General features: G+C 35.5%; 4 protein-coding genes across 4 annotated transcripts; 2 read left to right on the top strand and 2 right to left on the bottom strand.

The window, feature by feature from the left end:
- The first annotated feature begins 6,349 nt into the window (after positions 1–6,349).
- LOC109163750 (probable serine/threonine-protein kinase At5g41260) lies at positions 6,350–10,488 on the top strand. Its single transcript, XM_019312461.1, has 10 exons — positions 6,350–6,825; positions 6,927–7,150; positions 7,332–7,467; positions 7,743–7,876; positions 7,987–8,092; positions 8,352–8,437; positions 8,603–8,791; positions 8,916–9,080; positions 9,288–9,401; positions 10,029–10,488. Exons 1-10 carry the CDS (start codon positions 6,744–6,746, stop codon positions 10,269–10,271), a joined length of 1,479 nt encoding a protein of 492 aa, XP_019168006.1. The 5' UTR covers positions 6,350–6,743; the 3' UTR covers positions 10,272–10,488.
- Positions 10,489–11,119: 631 nt separating this feature from the next.
- LOC109163771 (DNA-directed RNA polymerases I and III subunit RPAC2-like) lies at positions 11,120–12,019 on the top strand. Its single transcript, XM_019312480.1, has 4 exons — positions 11,120–11,307; positions 11,387–11,492; positions 11,673–11,749; positions 11,852–12,019. Exons 2-4 carry the CDS (start codon positions 11,392–11,394, stop codon positions 12,001–12,003), a joined length of 330 nt encoding a protein of 109 aa, XP_019168025.1. The 5' UTR covers positions 11,120–11,307; positions 11,387–11,391; the 3' UTR covers positions 12,004–12,019.
- Positions 12,020–12,025: 6 nt separating this feature from the next.
- On the bottom strand, positions 12,026–15,061 carry LOC109163760. Its single transcript, XM_019312470.1, has 2 exons — positions 14,204–15,061; positions 12,026–12,487 (listed from the first exon to the last, which is right to left on the bottom strand). The coding sequence occupies exons 1-2, from the start codon at positions 14,728–14,730 to the stop codon at positions 12,274–12,276; spliced, it is 741 nt and encodes a 246-aa protein (XP_019168015.1). The 5' UTR covers positions 14,731–15,061; the 3' UTR covers positions 12,026–12,273.
- Positions 15,062–16,254: 1,193 nt separating this feature from the next.
- On the bottom strand, positions 16,255–18,382 carry LOC109163739 (tubulin beta-2 chain). Its single transcript, XM_019312450.1, has 3 exons — positions 17,818–18,382; positions 17,424–17,693; positions 16,255–17,091 (listed from the first exon to the last, which is right to left on the bottom strand). Exons 1-3 carry the CDS (start codon positions 18,209–18,211, stop codon positions 16,418–16,420), a joined length of 1,338 nt encoding a protein of 445 aa, XP_019167995.1. The 5' UTR covers positions 18,212–18,382; the 3' UTR covers positions 16,255–16,417.
- Between the last annotated feature and the right edge of the window lie 1,557 nt (positions 18,383–19,939).

The raw sequence follows: 19,939 nt of genomic DNA, 5'->3' as shown, positions 1-19,939 counted from the left end.
TTTGGTTTTTTGCATTTCACACCATAACAATATAACATATCATGCACCATTGCTGTAACTAAAACAAAATCAAAACCCTAAACATGGTAGTTATGGACACTACACTATAAATACTACAGACATTACATATTGACATGCACTGGATATATAGATAGTAGAGCACTTGCCCAGTTGCCCTGTTGAATTATTATATAAAGACGAGAGATTAATTACTTTACACTTTGTCCTCGACAATAATTGTCAATATGTGACAAAACACCAAGTCCCACTTTCATCATCCGTCCTAACATTTTTTGACCAGCCTGGGAAATTTTATCGTTTTAATCGTCAATCTAAACAGTTACACGAATAAAGAAAAAACGTAGATCAGTGATGGCCGGCGGTCCAATCATGGCCATAGAATCTCTGCTGCTTGTACTTCATCTGCTGCTAAATATCTCTTGGGGAGACATAAAACATGCAGATGCAGTAGTACTGTTTAACAGCTAGTTTTGCCTGTATTGGATCTTGAAGGGGGAACTGTTTGGAGGGACAAACTAACAGTCTGTGAGCCTGTGAGGGTCTGAGGAAGAGAGTATTAAATAGGAAAATACATGCATTTCATGATGTCAATTTGGGGTCTAAGGCCCCAAAATGTTTGCTCAGATAATATGATGATAACACAGCTAATTTTAACCATAATTTGAGCTGGAAATTGGAGGCTTTTTTTAAAAAAAATGTATAAAATAAAGACAAAAAACAAAAGTTAGGTCAAAGTGAAAGGACCCCCCCAAAAATTCTGGGTATTCTTTTGGCTTTTTAACTACATCATTTCATTAGTTCTTAGAAGAGTATATATTAATTTTGGGAAAGTCAATAAATATATAAAGAGAAAATTGATACTTTTAGTCTTTCAATTATAATCATGTAAGATAGTCTTTCAATTATTTGTGGTGTACATTATCTTCTTTAATGAGTGACAAATTTGATCTTATGGTTTAACGAAATCTTAATAGAGATTGAAATTGTCACTTTGATAATCATTTAAGAACTAACAATATATTTGATTATGGAAAGAATTTTGAGAAAAAGAAAAATCATATTTCACAGGAATTGGAATAGACAATAAATAAAATATAAATTTTATTCCATTGTTTGGTTCTGAGTTATATTATTATTATTATTATTATTTGAAAGCCAACAAATCAAACTATTATTATAGCAAACTAAGAAATTAACATGGTTGATGTGGTGGTTCAACACCTCGTTTCTTAATCATGAGGTTAGGGGTTCCATTCTCATTCCCATGTTAATGGAGCAAACTATCGCTTAGGTCCCTGACCGTAGGGACGGAGAACGGGGATGAGCTTGGTTGTTCGCTGACATATTACTTACTAGACAACCAAATATACACATTCTCAAGAATGCTATTAAATAAATTCTTTACATATTTCGTGACTAAACATGTTGTAAATCTATATGACAAAATATACAATGGGAAAGAGAGGGAAAATAGCTCCGTATAGATCAATTTTGACTTATTAACTGTTTGATTTTGTTTAAAAATTAATGACCCAGTTTGGTAAAATAATTAACCTATAGGCTTCCTTCAAAAAAAAAAATAACATATAGGTTAATTTTGGCTTATTTGACTTGATTTAAAAATTAATATAGGCCCTGTTTGGTAAAATAGTTAGCCTATAGGTCAATTTTGGCTTATTTGACCACTATTAGTTGTTTGACTTGGTCAAAAAATTAATACAAGTGTTTGGTTAAATAGCTTTTTGTAACTCCAAAATGCTAAAATTAAAAAAGCTACTCAAAATAACTTTTTCAATTAGCTTTTTGAGAAAAGAAATTATACCAAACAGTTATCAGCTAACAGTTAATTTACCAAACATTTTTTCACAATCAGCTAATGTTATCAACTAGTTATACCCTCTAATTAACTCAATCAACCAACAGCTAACAACCATTTACCAAACAGGGTCATAAATATTTGGTTAATTAGTTTTTTGTACTCCAAAATGCTAAAATTCAAAAAGCTACTCAAAGCAACTTTTTCAATTAGCTTTTTGAGAAAAAAAATGTAAAACAACTATCAACTAACAGCTAATTTACCAAACACCTTTCTACAATCAGCTAATGTTATCAACTAATTATACTTTCTAATTAACCCAATCAGCTAATAGATAACAACCATTTACCAAACAGGACCAATATAATGTTTAAACAATCCAAAACTCAACTTGCATAGTTATTAACTTTTAGGGATGACCACAATTCAATTCGAATCGAACAGAAAAAGTTCCAATTTTTGGTTAAAATTTGAAAAAAAAAAGTAATTAATTTCTAAAAAGCATACAATCAGCTTAGACTCCAAAATTATTTCGAACCCCAGTGTGGTAGCATTGACTCTTTGTATTTCAAATGATTTAGAAAGTATGTGTGAACACATACTACATTGTAATAGAGTCAATAACATTAAAAAAGTACAAATTCAATATTATTTTTATTTTTTAGTTTAAATTTAAAATTTAAATATTTTGTATAATCATTCTTCAAAAAATTTCAAAATAAATAAATCTTTTAAATTAATTGTTGAATTTAGACTATTTAAAACAAATTACAAAAAAAAAAAAAAAAAGTTCAAACAAATCATGGTCACCATTTACCAAAATCAAATCATGATCATCCCTAATAAATTTTCAATAAATATGGGGCACTTACAAAAATATTCAAAATTTAAAATTTAAGAGACTATAAGATTAAAAACATTAATTATGTGTTTCGCGAACATGATGATAACTGATATGATTTTTTTTTTTTAATAATAAATTAGTTCATGATGATAACTGATAATGTTATTTAAAAATAATAATAAATTAGTTCAATTATTACGCCTAATTCCTAGCTTAATTGGATTTTCCAACTTTGAGTCTTTGACCAAAACATGCGGACATGCCCTTTTGCTTTTACTCTTGATATTTACTTACATGGCGTTTGGTTAACATGAGAAAATTAGAGAGAAAGTAATTATAATTTTATGGGAAAAGAATAATATTTATTGTTTGATACTTTGATAGATAAGAATATAGTTATTAAAAATTTCAAGTATAGTATTTGTTTTATATACATACATACATGTGTGTGTGATAACTAAAATAAAATAAGTAGTATAAAGATCAAAATATTTATACAATTGTAATTTTTATATAAAGATGTATGATTATTAGGGAGGACATGGTCCTCAAACTCTAAATTTTCTTATGCATAATCTTGGGAGAGATAGGATTTGCAATTCATCAAATTTGAAGAATTGTAATTCAAACTCTGAAATTTTTCACTTCTTTGAATTAAGTGGGAAAAGAATTACAATTTATATCTACCAAACACCCCATTAGGGATAATCGTATAGCAATGTGGAAGGACAAAGAGTACTCTATGTCTTTGTGATGAGGACAGTTTTCAAGCATCCATCAAGTATCAAATTACAGTACAGTGTTAAGATATCTGTTCCACTGGAGATGACTCTTGTAATGTTAGGAATTGATGCAAAGTGAAGCTAAACACAAGCTAGAACTATTCTTTTAGAAGCTAAACATATCGATAAGGAAATGGTTTGATAAGATTAAGCTAATAACAAATAAGACAAGTAAAACAAAGGACCGGGACAGTTGATTCAAGCTAAGATGCCAAATATTACAGTAAGATTAGGGAATTAAACAAGGCATAGGGTAAGTGAGAAGCACAAAAGTGTCCAAATACCACTCTCATAGCTATTTGGACTTGCAACCTATCTTTAAACTCCACTCTCGTGGCAAATTAAATCCAAGTTTGTCCAAGCAAGAACACAAAGCATAAATTCTCCTTAATACCCGAAATACTCTCGTATTGGGCATTAAGTGTGTGAATGTGTGGCTAGTGTACAAGCTCTACTCTCGTAGCAACAAACACACCCCAAATAACGCATATAATTGGGATCCAACAATTATACACAATTTCATAACAAACCCAATTCACACAACTAACCCTGGAACACTCAAATAATCCCCTTTATGCAATACAACTCAAATAAGCATCAATAGCAAGAAATCAAACCAAATCCTAGTCTCAAAACACTTAGTTATTCATAATATAACAATAGATACACAATATTAAAATAGTAATTGAAAGCATAAATTAAAGGTAAATAGAAGAGATAATAAGAAAAACTTCTCTATTGAAGCTTTGAAATCCAAGATTTGCAATCTTCTTGAGCTTGAAAATGCAAAGGAATAACCAATCTACACCTATCTAAGATATTCTAAAGTTAACCATAGCTATGAAGTGAAAGAGAAATGAAAGGTGAGTTTTTGGGGTGGAAAGAGTTGTCTTAAAACAAAGGAAAGACCCTTGCCCACAAAACAGTGAATGTTGTCCAGTGGCGACGGGTGCAGGCAAGGGCGTGCCCAGACCCGTGGCCACAAGACAGTGCTCACTGTCTACTAGCCATGGGTGTAGCCACACCCGCAGCTAGTCGGGGAAGCCTCTAAGATCTTCAGTAATGCTTTGCTGTCTTCCTCAGTCGCGGGTCTCGTTATGGTCCATTCCAAAACTTCAAAAATCATTACTTTAGTCATTCAATTGTGCTATCGTGCTAAGGTGACTCTAAAAATTTGATCAAATACTTCATTAAATGCCTCAAAACATTGTTTCTTTGTCAAATCACCTAACACACACAATAATTTCATAAGTGACCAAAATAACTCCATAATATAATGAGTAACAAGCAAAAAGTACCAAAATATACAAGGAAAAAGTATTAGTTTTAAACATCCATCACATTGTCCTCGTGATCTCGTTGTGTTCTCCATATATATATTTTTGTTCAAAAATAAAATAAAATAAAATAATTCTCCTTCCTCATTTTCGAGGAAAATATTAGAAGAAGAGAAATATCGTTAAATTTTAAATATTAAATTCTTAATTTAAACAAAAAAAAAATCAAATATTAGTATAGTACTTTATTTAATTCTTCCTAATTATATACATATAGACTCATGATTAAATGTACAAGTGAGATGCACAGTTTGCAAAATCTAAGCTATTGATTTTAAGCATTTCATGATCCAAATATGTCTACATGGACTTATGGAAAAGGATGGACTCACCTGAACAATGACTCACCTAGGGGGCGCCTAACGTGTTTTGCAACCTTGTCAGTATAAGTATTATATTTGGTTTTCACTCAATTCATCTCACAAACAATGATATATGTGACGGTCAACTAATTTTTGCCTAATCAAATACATATCGTTATAAAAACATTTAATAAGTAATTAAATAAATCTTTTTACAACCAGTTTAGTTGACGTGAGTGACTGTATATTTTTATCTTTTAAAAGAGATCGAGGCCGGCTGAATGTGAATGAAAATTAGTCTGTAATTTTTCCTTTCAAAAAAAACATAAGAGATAATTTTTAGAATAAAAATATGTGAGAGGCTATCCTTAACAAGCAATTAAATCTGGGAGATTGTTATGTGTGAATGGAACTACGTTGAAAGTGACGGAAGCATGAAGCGACAGCACGCCGCACCCGCGACGCCCTCCACGTGACACTATCCTACGTTAAATTACTGCTTTGTCCTCTATAATCTCTTCGTATCAAATTACAGATCCAATTTGTTTTTCGTTTTTTCTTTTTAAGATCAAATGTAGTTTTTTTTTTTCTTTCTTTAATAAATAACAAAGGAAAGTGGTGATCATTATTTATGGATCAAATACTTATTCTGTATTGAAAAGATAAATTGTATTAAAAATATTATGTACAATGATCTCAACTTAGGTCAAAAAATGATGTTAACAATAATCGAATTCATTATTTTTTAATATAATAATTTTATTTCACTTACTCAACAACTTATTTTTAGCTATAATTTTTTTTTAGTATATTGTTGGTAAGGACCAAATATAAAAAAGTTAAGGAGTTTTTAACGCAATAACTCTTATTTTAATTTTTTTTTTAAAATTAGTTTATCTATAATAGCATGAATAAAATTAAGGTGTCATGTATTTGCATTAAGTAATGATAAAAATGAGTAGTTCAATTGGTTATAGAGATGAAATTAAAAAATATACTGATACTGATTCAGGATCGAATCTCACCAGATTTTTTGTCCCAGGTCTCTGGAGTGACTGAATATACATTACTATTTTGTACTCTTGAGATACTACATACTTTACATGTATTTTAGAAATTAAACGTCAAAAAAGAAGAAGAAAAATTAGAATATTTTTTGTTGGAGTGATAAAATAGGATTAAAGAAAGAAGAAGTGGTTTGTTGGGTAATGACTGTGAATGTCAAAGGAAAATAGAGAAAATGAACAAGTCACAGGCATGCTTTCTTGATTCAAAAAGATGAAAGATAAATAATGTGCGTTTGTGTGTATGTCCAGGCAGATGGAATGTGGAAGTGTGCAACCCTCTCCCCTCTCCATCTCCATCTCCAAAACCCTCTTTCCTTTTCTTCTCTCTTAATGGGAAATCATTAAACAATTCTAACATCACATCATACCCTGTTTGCTATATTCCCATCTCCATTCTCATTCCACCAGCTGAAGAAAAGCCTTCTAATTCTTCTCTTGCCATGTTAAGTTTAGAGAGAGAAGGGTTTTGAGCAGAGAAGAGTACCAAGAAACACTGTTGCATTTCAGTCTCTGACTCTCTTTCAAAAGATTCTGTCTTTATTTTTATTTTTTTTAGTCCTCCATAATTGATTCAATGGGAGCTCGTTGCTCCAAGCTTGGGTTTTGTTTCTGGTCTTCAAACATCGATTCCAATATCCCACGTTCCTCTGATCTTGGTAAGGTTTTGTTCTTAATCTATAAATTTCAGTTTTTTTGTCAACTTAATATCTCCTCTTTTCTGCTGATTCTTTCTTGGATTTGTGTTATTCTTTCAAAGACAAAGGTGGAGAGACTGAGCAGGGGAAATGGCCAGCTTTCAGAGAGTATGGGTTAGATGAGCTCAAAATTGCCACCTCAGGGTTCTCTGTGGACAACATTGTATCTGAACATGGCGAGAAGGCTCCAAATGTTGTGTATAAAGGCCACCTCGAAGACGGCGGCCATTTGATCGCCGTTAAGCGTTTCCACAAGTCCGCCTGGCCCGATGCTCGCCAGTTCCTTGTAAGTATTTGATGGCAGTATTTGATGCACAACTGTTTTTTCTATGTTTGAAGAAAATAAGGATGTTTTTTCTATGTTTGAAGAAAATAAGGATGTTTTTTCTACTGTTTGATGAAAATGAGGAATGTTTGCATCTGCAAATTGTGTTTATGTGTGTGCTGTCTTGATGTTTTGTTCTTAGGATGAAGCAAGAATGGTGGGGCAGTTGAGAAGCGAGCGGCTGGCGAACTTATTAGGGTGCTGCTATGAGGGGGATGATAGATTGCTTGTTGCAGAATTTATGCCTCACGAGACACTGTCGAAACATTTGTTTCATTGTGAGTTGTGTGATTTCTTTCCAGTATTTTCGGATAAACGAGACTTGATGAAATGTATTAGGGTTTAGGAGGTTGTGTGCTATGTTGACATTATATACAAAGCTTTCCGGAGATTTAAGATGTGATCCGTATTCAAACCGTCTCATGATAGAACTTGATCCACGGGATTCTTGATTCGTGCTAATAGTTTGCTTGATTATATGTAAAAATGAGTTCTTTCGTCTTAAGAAAGAGTCGTAATTCGTAAATATTTGGTGTTGATTGAATTGATTTAGGGGATACCCAACCGCTGAAATGGGCAATGAGGTTAAGAGTTGCTTTGTATTTGGCACAAGCGTTGGATTATTGCACCGGTAAGGGGAGGGCACTATATCACGACCTCAATGCCTACAGAGTTCTCTTTGATCAAGTAAGTTTGCTAACCTTAATCTCGTGGACTTATTGGCATTTCCTAAGTTGTGTTTTGTTCGATGTTCAAAGAATTTCTACTTTCGTCTCCTAATATTTGGCATGTGACAGGAAGGTAATCCAAGGCTCTCGTGCTTTGGCTTAATGAAGAACAGTCGAGATGGAAAGAGTTATAGTACAAATCTGGCCTTCACCCCTCCGGAGTATTTAAGAACAGGTGTGAAAATTTATCTTTGAGAGGGCATATTTCATTGTCATAATTGCAACATATAGGTACTGATTGTTGAGCATATAGCCATTAATGTGCAATGCAACTATCAGCTTTGGCTTTTAGTTGAGATGGAGCACATGATTCAATTTGGTATCAAAGCCAGACCAAAGGATCGCACACGTGAGGGGCGTGTTGAGCATATAGTCATTAATGTGCAAACTCAAAATGTTGACTGAAATTATTATTATTGTTATTCTTCTGGCAGGCAGAATAACGCCTGAGAGTGTAGTTTTCAGTTTTGGCACCCTGTTGCTTGATCTTCTTAGCGGAAAGCATATTCCACCGACCCATGTAAGCACTCGTTCTTAAAATCATGATGATCGAGTTGCAAGATTAACTTAGGCATCTCCATAATCAGAATTAAACATTACACAAAAAAGATATATATGCAAAAGATTAATAGTAGAAGCATTTCATTAAAACAAGTTCCATCCGTTCAACTACTTCTTTGTACAGGCACTTGACTTGATACGTGGAAAGAATTATCTGGTGTTGATGGATTCGTGTTTGGAGGGTCACTTCTCAAATGACGAAGGAACTCAAGTAGTGCGATTGGCTACGCGTTGTTTGCAGTATGAACCTCGGGAGAGACCAAATGTCAAATCCCTTGTTACCAATCTTACTTCTCTTCAGAAAGAAGCAGATGTAACTTTTATTCTTTTATAAATTTCGCATCAGTTCATGGCAACATCTTAAACTGTATATATATATATATGGTCAACCTTGATCCTTTTCCAGCTGTCATGGCCATTTTTCACTATTATTGCAGGTGGCATCACATGTTTTGATGGGCATGTCTCAAGAAACACCAGCTCAGGAACAATCACCGAGATTATCACCTCTCGGTGAAGCTTGTTCAAGAGTCGATCTAACTGCCATCCACGAAATTCTTGAAACTACTGGATACAAAGATGATGAAGGGGTTGCCAATGAGGTTGGTGTTTCTGCTTTCAGATCGTACTCATCTACTCAAATGCCCTATCTTTTCCTTGTTTTATTCTCGTGTTAAATCGCTGCAACTGTCCAAAGATTAAATCTTTTTGCGTTTTGTTTCTTATATTTCTCAAGCACAATCCTTGTACAGTCAGTCTCTTAGTAATTCATCTCTGGGTTGATATGCTGACATTCTTTGCTTTTGCAGCTCTCGTTTCAGATGTGGACTGGTCAAATACAGGACACTTTAAATAGTAGGAAACGAGGTGATACTGCTTTCCGGGCTAAAGATCTTACAACTGCCATTGATTGTTACACAGAGGTAAGCCACCCGTTTTTTAGTTTTTATCAACACCAGTGTGGAAGCTCTAATTTTGGACATGCGTCATATAGAAAGAAATTCACATTAGAATACTAATATCTCCATAATTTCTGTCGATCAAAAGATTGCAAAAGTTTTACGAAAGCTGTGGTTTTTTCGTGTCTATTGATTGAATGAACACTTGCTCCTAGCTAAACCAAGACTGTCTACAATTGAAGCATATGCTCCATCTCAACTAAAAGCTTAAGCTAATAGTAGTTGGATACCCATGACCTTTGGTCTGGCTCTGATACCAAATTGAAGCATGTGCTCCATCTCAACTAAAAGCTTAAGCTAATAGTTGGATTGCACATTAGTGGCTATATACTCACATCTATTAACACTATAACCTAGTGAGGCTATGACCAGCCAAGTTGGTTAGACTATTAACTTGGTAACCATAAGATTACAAATTCGACTTCCAGATGGAGCAACCTATTGGCCTTCTTGGCTCAGCTATGGGCAACCTAAGTTGGTTTACCTCCTTTGCTGGCTAGAGTCACAAGGCACTCGAAAAAGTATTTGCAGATCATTATATCAGTGCCCGTTCTTTCTGTATCTATAGAATTGAATATGTTTCGGTTGCAGTTTATAGAGGGCGGCACAGTTGTGTCCCCATCTGTGCTCGCGAGACGCTCTCTGTGTTACCTGATGAGCAATAAGCCACAGGAAGCGCTTGCAGATGCTATGCAAGCTCAGGCGGTGTATTCTGAATGGCCCACCGCCTTCTATCTTCAAGCAGCCGCCCTCTTCAGCCTGGGAATGGACTCTGATGCGCGGGAGACACTGGGGGATGGAGCTGCGCTGGAAGCCCGAAGAAAAAGACACTAAAAACTGTATAGATATTTCTTGTTCTATTAAACTCCTTGCTGCACTAATCGCCTTCCATTTACCCAACCCATGAAAATATTTGACAGTATGCTGAAGAAACAAAGATTCATTCTTGCTTTCATCAGAATGGAGGTGATGATTATCTTGTATTTTTTTTTTTCAGCTTAGAGATTTGAATGTCTGCAAATGAAAACAGATTTTCTTTTGGCTTCTGTGAACATTCCCAGAAATCTTCATATCCTTCAAAAACATCCTCTCCTGAAAAATATCACAACTTCATGGCTTTATTAGCAATGGGGAAAACAAAAAAGCCTAAACTTGATGGAAATTTCTTGCTATGTACAGATTAGTTCAGATCAGGAATATATAAGGTATAAGGCTGTAATGAACTTTCTTGAGAATTAAAAGGCGGAAAATGAGTTGATGTAATCTTAGTTCTCCAAGTATAATGATTTTGTCAGGTTCTTTTAACTTTAAAATTTTAACAAGTCATGTTAGTTTTAGCCGTTTAGGCAGTGTAAAGTAAGGGCATAATCATTCTTTTAGAAGGACCATTGATGGTTAAATTTTGAAATTTGAATAATCATGACCAGTTAAAAGATTACATGTCGTTAACAAAAGTTTAGGGCTAAACATGACAAAATTATTATATTTGGAGAACCTCAGATGGCATTAACTCGTGAAAAATTATTGACATGTAGTTTTAGTCAACTAGGAATCTAATTACTTGATACCCTCAAGGGATATAGGATTCTTTTCCAGGGAATGTACAAAATTTATTTATTTTATTTTTTTTCTTTAGTATAGAGAGTTCTTTAGTATTTAATTACACTCTATACTAAAGAAAAAAAAAAAAAGATTAAATCCAAGAAAATCGCCCTGGAATCCTGGATGAGTTGAACTAGTCCCCTCCGGAGTTTCTAAGAACTACTGAATATAATGCAGATTGGCAACAGGGTTTATTTAGGGTTTCTTCACCGGCGAAGAAGAAGAGGAAAACAGTTTGGGGCTTTTTAAAGTGCTGATCAACTTTCGGGTATATAACTGTACCTGTTACTATTGAAATTGTTTATGTATGTATGATTGTATAGCTGAAAATCAGTTGATCTTGATAGGGCTAATGGAACACGGATCAACCAAAGATCAATCAAGCTCAACATTTTCATTCAAGGATGAGGATCATTCTCTAGCCAATGCTCTTAGATTCACTCTTAATCAAGAGTTAGATCTTCTTCTTCTCCTTCCTTTTTCTGCAGATTTCTGTTTCTCATTCATGCAAAACACTGAAATTTTCATGCAGTTCCTTCTCAACAAGAATCTTCCTGAAAATGTTTTGTTTTGTTCTTTAAATCCTGTGAAATGTGAATGAATTTTACCACTTTTTTTGTGTGAATTCTGCAGCCCAAGAGTGATTACTTGTGGGTACAGCATCCCTCATCCCTCCGAGGTTCGGGTGAACATTAGAGTTCAGACTACTGGTAAAGCTTCAAACTTTCATCTCTCAAATCAATCCTTGCAGTAATTATGTTAAAATTCTTGAAGGATTATTAAAAAAAAAATGGATTTGGCTTCGATTATAGGGGATCCTGCAAAGGAAGTGCTGAAAGATTCATGCCAAGACTTGATGCTTACCTGCCAGCATGTAAGAAGCACCTTTGATCAAGCTGTTGAAGCTTTCAGGAACAAAAATGGCAGAGCAGAAATGCAGAATTCCAAGAATTTAGATTCTTAGGTTACTGTTATGAACACATCTGTTTACTTTTATGCACTGATAGACTGCAAAAGGAGTATTAATTTACACGCAAGGAATAATAACAATTCACTCTTCCAGAAGGGTTTTATGTACAAACTAATCATCCAAAAGGGCTGAACTAGTAAATGTTTAGAACTTCTTAAAGATGATATCCCCCTACTGTATATCCAAATAAGCCTCTGCAGAATAGATTAAAAAGGGCTCGGGATTCTGTCTCAAACCTTGAGAGTACTGCCCGGGTGGGTGCCTTCACGGGAGAATATTGAAATGAAAGAGCCACGAGATGACAAAGGCAAAAACCATACAGGCAAGTAGGAAGTTCATGACACGACGACCACGCCAAAAGTTTTGGTTCTCAGACACCACCACCGGTGCTGCTGAAGCTACTCCACTAGTATCGATTTCTTCGATCGCCTGCTCTCCAGCAATATTGACCGCTGTTGCCCCGCAGATTTCGCAAGTTCTGCATCCAACATGGATAGATAAGAAAACCTAATTCATAAGTATGCTCGTCTCGACATAAATTGTTATCTCTAGTTGAGAGAAAAGCACTAAGTCAATCTTTGCCCTATTCCCCTTTCAAATCCCAAAGAGAAATCTTGGAATCAAATACCCTTATAGACATAATAAGGGTGGATAAATTCGGATGGGACCAGATGTTGTTGACATTATGGTAGGTCAGATGTTCTATCAACTTTGTTTAGTGTTTACAATTTCACCATTCTCATTATCTCATCTATGATTAATAATGATATGATGTTTTGCGTGTTGTTTAAGCAATGCCTAAAGAGTCTAGATTGGATTAGAAATCTCACTTGTCAAACTTTTGATTGCTAAGCCGGTCACCCAGACATCTACAAGGGAGTTGGTCTAGTATGAGACTATCTCACGTGAGACGTGTAATTGGTCTTGTGTGAGATTGTCACACGTGAGACTGTAACACTTATTAAGCTAAAATGTAACACTCTTTGTCTATAGAAAAGTTATACATTTTACCTAAAAAGTATTACACATATTACACGAGACAATCTCACACAAGACCTACTCTTTACAAGGTCATCCATATCCATCAAGATTAGACCGACCTAGTGGGTGCAAGACTTATCATGGTTGAAGTACCAAATTAACCATCATTTTCCTATTGCCAAGCCAAATACTCATAAGACATCATTTGACTACTTTATTTCACAGCCTGTTATGCATTTTTCTTTCTTCTTTCACTCTGTATTACACTTTTTCTCGCATAAAAGATCTCTGTCCAAAGCTTCAAATTATAGCTACAGTTACCTAGGGATGAAGCAGAAAGTCCATGTAACAAACCGCAAGAAATTCAAAGACGAAAATTTACAAGAATTATGTGCAGCAAAAATAAGGTTGAACTCGATTTGATACCAAATGACAAGAAAAGGCAAACAAATGAGGACAATAATCACTGGGAAATGGAGCAGAGCACCAAAAAATAAGTGGTACACAAACCACATTAGCTCAAAGAAATGCTCAGGGGTATGGAGTGGGAACTGCATAGACCCGTGTGTTTGTTTTCTACTACAACAGGAACCAAATTATTAGAAAGTGACAAAACCATTGCTGAGAATCTGAGATCAATCCCATTTAATGAATGTTCAAAGTGAAACGAAAACCGGCCCCACGACTCTGAACGATTATCTACTTCTAGTATCACTACACACAATCAATCATCTTATGAGTGGCACCTAACTTTAGATCCATTCCCTCTTATGGTCAAGAGGAAACCACCGATTTCTGATTTTAGAAACTACAAACCATACTGTACATATGAAGGATAACAGATAAAAGTAGACATTCTCAGTAGACACAAGATGTTGTACCTAGTAAATACTAAATAGTCACAAAATGGTACTAAGCCCTATTCCACTATCAACCAGAAAACAAACTGTTGTCCAGCAAACTACAAAACCATATCTGGAAAATAGTGATCAATGGGGAAAACAGTTTTCCAGATTTCCCTTAACAGTTCCAGAACAAGATTCATGTTTCATGGGATAACCTAAGAAACCTCGGAATCTACAAGGACCAAGATTTTAGAAACATTAACCCTTTCTAGCTGTGAAGATCAATAGTTTGATTTTATGACAGTTAAATGTAACAAAGCTAAAGATTCTAAGAAGCAATAAAAGATGACATTTTTATGAAGACTTACGTGTTTCCTTTGATTTTGAACCAAGTTTCTGCGCACTGTTTGTGGGCAGTCCCCAAATCGCCTCTACAAGAACATCCCAATTCGATAGCGCCGCCGGAGGGCTCGAGTTCGCCGTCGCCGTCGCCGTCAACGCCGCCGCCAATGCCGCCACTTCCCGACAAGCTCAAATGGCAAATTCTGCAATCCCTCTCCTCCTTGTGCACTTTGAGCTCCAATTCGCCGCTCTCCAAATCAATCTCGTCGTCCGACAGGCCCCCCGACACCGAGCAAGACTTCCTACGGCTGTGCCTGAGCCGCTCCGAGCACCGGCATTCCTCGTAGGGCCCACCAGCAGCCGATACCCAAGACTGATCCGAGTCCGAATCGGAGAAGCGGAAGCTCCCGTCGGTGGTCGTCTCACTACTCGCCGCCAAGGACGGCCTGCGTCGACGCCGCCGACGGCGGCGTCGACGGTAGTGGGGATTCCCAGCCCCACCACCACCCCCATTTCCTTCCATGTCAACGTCGGCAGCCTCCACAGTCGGCATTCCACACCAAACGTCGCCGTTCACCTCTGAAAAGAAAGAAACACACCCACAAAAGCTCAGAAAAATCCCATTGACGACGAGAGGGGAAGAACAGAACCGATCAAAGTGCCCTCAAACAAACGAAACTACTAAAGAAAAAAAAAAGTAAAACAACAAAGAAACTGAAGAGTGCGGTGCTGGGAATTAGGTGGTTTTCCTTTTCTTCTTTTTATATGTAAAGATGTAACATAATGTACGTATCTTAGGTGAGGGTGGGGGGTGGGGGTGGGGTAGGGGGTGTTGGTGGGTGTCAGTTTAGAGCAGAGAGATGAAAAGAGAAAGAGACTAGTAAGGCTACAGTCTCCATTTTCTATGGTGTAAAATCACAGAGGGTTGCAGAGGGGGGACCCCACCCCCCATTCTCAAAGCTGAAACTGCTTTCCTGTTTGGGATAATTTAACTTTCACCACCAATGTCTAGGATAATAATACTTTTGACCCTTCCAAACTTCTAAAATTTTAATACTCTCTATCAACGCAAAGTAATTTATTTTCTTTTTGAAGTTCAAATCAATTTTTTTGTTTACACAAATGTTTCATAATGTTGAGTTGTAGTATGGTGTGATTGGGTAGAGTATGATGAGATTAAGATGTAAATTAAGAAGAATAAGTTTTGAATAATGGCACACAAGTATGGTGTAAAGAAGGTAATAAAACTTGATCTTTTTTTGATATTAAGTGTCCTTAGGTAAAGATGGTCTAGGCTAGTTGGCAAGCCAACTAATCGGTCTATTCAATCAATTTTTATTTATTTAAGGTTATTTTGTTCAAAATAATATAATTTTGAATGGAATAATTCTAAAATTTGATGAGCAAAAGGGTACACAATCCTATAATCATAAAATCAAATGTAAACATAGAGACGTTATTACCCAATCACTCTTCACAATTGTTGGTCAACTCACAAGTTGCAATTGGCATAGACAATAGCTCATCACTCGTTAAAAAAGACTGTTAAATATGTCATTGTCCATTATAGTGTCACAAATCTCACTACTTTACCATCGCGCTCGTTAAGTCCTCACCCTCACAATTAATCATAATCTAAAATTTTAAGATTTTTCACTTGTAATTTTTCTTTTTTAGAGTATGTATGGTGTAAACAAGGTAATAATAAATGTTTTAAATGTGTAGCATAGTGTGGGCAGCCTAAACAAACTAAAACACATTAAATGTTTTAACTAGCCGTATAGTGTGGGCGGCCTAATTGTATATCACAGCACCTGCCCACCATAGATTTTGAGATTTTTACTCTATAGTCATTTAATGAAACATAATCAATCTAGTTAAAAATTGACAATTTAAAAACAAATACATTTTGAAGACAATGCGTCCTTTTTTTTAATTGAAATGATCTCTGAAAAACATTTTAAATTGTTAACAAGGAAATGATCTGAAAAACATTTTAAATTTTTAACAAGGAAATAATCCAAGTAATAGAAATGATCTAAAAAACAGGAAAAGAAACATGTTCAAACATTATAAGTACTAGATAAAGGAACAGAGATTCATTAACTAAAACAAAATACAAGTAATTGTTTTCAACTTCACCACATATTCATAATCCGGGCATGGGATATAACCGGCAATAACAAGAAATATTGCAACAAACAACAATACACCTTCCCAGTTAACAACACCCAAAAGTATCACTCAGCATAATCACACTCCTCATCCTCATACTCTCCCTCTTCATCAGCAGTTGCATCCTGGTATTGCTGGTACTCAGAGACCAGATCATTCATGTTGCTTTCAGCCTCGGTGAACTCCATCTCGTCCATTCCCTCCCCGGTGTACCAATGCAAGAAAGCCTTTCTCCTGAACATAGCAGTGAACTGTTCACTCACACGACGGAACATCTCCTGGATTGATGTCGAGTTTCCAATGAATGTCGCCGCCATCTTCAGGCCAGTGGGCGGGATGTCACAAACCGTGGACTTGACATTGTTTGGAATCCACTCAACGAAGTAGGACGAGTTCTTGTTCTGCACATTCAGCATCTGCTCATCCACCTCCTTCGTGCTCATCTTGCCACGGAACATAGCCGATGCTGTTAAGTAACGCCCGTGTCGGGGATCAGCTGCACACATCATGTTCTTTGCATCCCACATTTGCTGAGTTAGCTCAGGCACAGTCAAGGCACGGTATTGCTGAGACCCTCGGGAGGTCAGAGGCGCAAACCCAACCATGAAGAAATGAAGACGAGGGAATGGAATGAGATTCACAGCTAGCTTCCTGAGATCAGAGTTCAGCTGTCCAGGGAACCGAAGACAGCAAGTAACACCAGACATTGTTGCAGAGATCAAGTGATTCAAATCACCAACTGATACATACACACAAACCATAATAAGTTACTGAACAATTTCCCTTTCAAAAATTATACAACTATTAAGTCTTACATGATATATTAGCACAACTAGCAGAAACACAAATCATTTATTGAACAATATTTCAACGAGATTAGTTGTAGATCTGTTTAAATTCATAAGATCATCACAGGTGTTTGTATAGTACCATATACATCACATGACAAACAAGCCAATAACAAGTAAACTAAGGCATATAAGTAGAATACAATGTCAAACAAATAGAAGGTATACTATAAATCAAGGAATGCCATAACTAAAATCCAACAGAGCAGTATTGGGAACTTACAGCTTGGAGTAGTAAGCTTGAGGGTTCTGAAGCAGATGTCATACAAGGCCTCGTTGTCGAGAACCATGCACTCATCTGCATTCTCCACGAGCTGGTGGACCGACAATGTGGCATTGTAAGGTTCCACGACCGTGTCTGAAACTTTTGGGGATGGGAAGACAGAGAAAGTCAACATCATCCTATCTGGGTACTCTTCCCTGATCTTTGAGATCAAAAGGGTTCCCATTCCAGATCCAGTACCTCCTCCCAAGGAATGACAAACTTGGAACCCTGCAACCATAACAGAACATATATAAGAACAACGAACAGACAGTAGATCTACACATCAGTTAAGCAGAGAACTCGTATTGAAGCGAAAAAAAAAAAAAAAAACTAAAAGCATTTCAACAAATACCTTGCAGGCAATCACAGTTCTCCGCTTCTTTGCGAACAACATCGAGGACGGAATCAATCAACTCAGCTCCTTCGGTGTAGTGTCCCTTAGCCCAGTTGTTACCGGCGCCGGACTGGCCGAACACGAAGTTATCGGGGCGGAAAATCTGTCCGTACGGCCCAGATCTGATGCTGTCCATGGTCCCAGGCTCGAGATCCATGAGCACAGCGCGTGGGACGAACCGCCCACAGCTAGCCTCATTGTAGTACACATTCACCCGCTCCAGCTGCAGATCTGAGTCGCCATGGTAGCGCCCGGTGTCGTCGATGCCGTGCTCGGCGCACACCACTTCCCAGAACTTAGCTCCGATCTGGTTGCCGCACTGGCCACCCTGAATGTGAAGGATCTCACGCATCTTCGGTTGTGGGGGAGGAGGAGAGATTCGGCTGTGAGTTGAGGAGGAGAAGAAGAAGAAGAGAGCGAGAAATGGCGAAAAGGAAGAGGGAAAATGAGGAGCGCTTGCAGAGTGAAAGAGTGGTGTGAGGATTATATACGGGGGGTGATAGAGTGACTAGGGTTACACCACTACTAGTACAGTAACTAATGTTCGGAGTTTAGATTTGAATTTTGAATTTTGAATTTTAGTGAAGTCCAGCTGTGTTGGTGGTGAAAGGCGTGCTGCCAGAGAAGATCTAACGTTTATAAATCTAACGGCTGCCTGTTACTCTAGCAGTAATCATTTTGACGATTAAAATTTTCCTTTTTTTTTTTTTGGTATTAGTTTAGTGGTTGTGATTCTATTTTTTTTTTTTTTTTGAAGATAAAGATTCTAATTTATTTTTATGTTGACGAATTTCTTTATTATAATAATAATAATAATAATAATAATTATTATTATTATTATTATTATTATATAATGGGAGAAAATTGAATTTTTTTAATATATTCAGGTCTAATAACCAGTTAGTCACCTATAATTAAGTTTCAGTTAGAGTTTTGATTATTATATTAGTGACCGGTAACCAATCGCCTTTAGCGTCATTCGTGAATAAGATGACAGGCGATGGCCTTTTTTTGTAAATGAATTTGATTAATGGCGGCTTGCATGTGTTGTTGCTTACATGTAAATATGACTTATTTGTCTGATTTTAGTAAGTTAATTGAACCTTTTGAAGTATGTGGACATAATTGCTCTTTCGTATAATGTTTAGGGTTTATTTGATCATTTTCCTTAGTTAAAATACGAAGTAATAAATAACAATGGTGAAAAGTCAAGTACCTTTGGTCTGATGGCATCATTGTTACCATTCCAAACTGAAGATCAAAAGTCTGAGTCCTATCAAGGAAGGTGGTGAAAACAACAACAATCTATATCTATATTCTATATATATATAAAAGTAAAATCCTCCTAACAAATTTTCCCCCCAAAACTTTTGTAGTAAAGCTTATTTGGTAAGTAAATTTCAAATGGAAATTAAATAAAATATATTAATTGTTATATTACATAATTGGTAATATTATGTATGGTATTATATTCTATAATATTATTGAAAATATTATTGTTCAAGTATAATAAAAATATTATGAAATAATGTAATCATAATAAAATAAAATAAAAATAATAACAATAACAATAGAATAACAATAATAATAATAATAATAATAATAACAACAACAACAACAACAATAATAATAATAATAATATAATAATAATAATAAAAACCATATAAATTCCCCCCCCCCCCAAACTTAGGGGCATTTATATAATATCCTAATTTTCTAATTTAATTAATTATCAAAATATAGAAATTATATATTATATATTATTCATTTACGTGTAGACATACTTAATACTGTATATAAAGTAAATTAGGTAAATATATTCTTCAAATATAAATTAAGTATCTATATATAATTTTTTGGTAAGCAAATGTAAAATGGTAACCCTAATTTTAATTTGTAATTGGTAATTGGTATTGGTAATATAATAAAAACCATAACTGTTACCCTTAATCATATCTAAACACCTATATATACATCACATTCTATTCAATACAAACAGTACCAAGTTACAAAGAACGAAAGGGAATATTCTCTGCAACTGCATAGCAATGGTGTAGAGAACATGGACCTTCAAGAGGAG

Source organism: Ipomoea nil, unplaced genomic scaffold (genome assembly GCF_001879475.1).
Source record: "Ipomoea nil cultivar Tokyo-kokei standard unplaced genomic scaffold, Asagao_1.1 scaffold0302, whole genome shotgun sequence".
Taxonomy (NCBI): domain Eukaryota; kingdom Viridiplantae; phylum Streptophyta; class Magnoliopsida; order Solanales; family Convolvulaceae; genus Ipomoea; species Ipomoea nil.
This window is presented reverse-complemented; position numbering and strand designations above follow the sequence as displayed.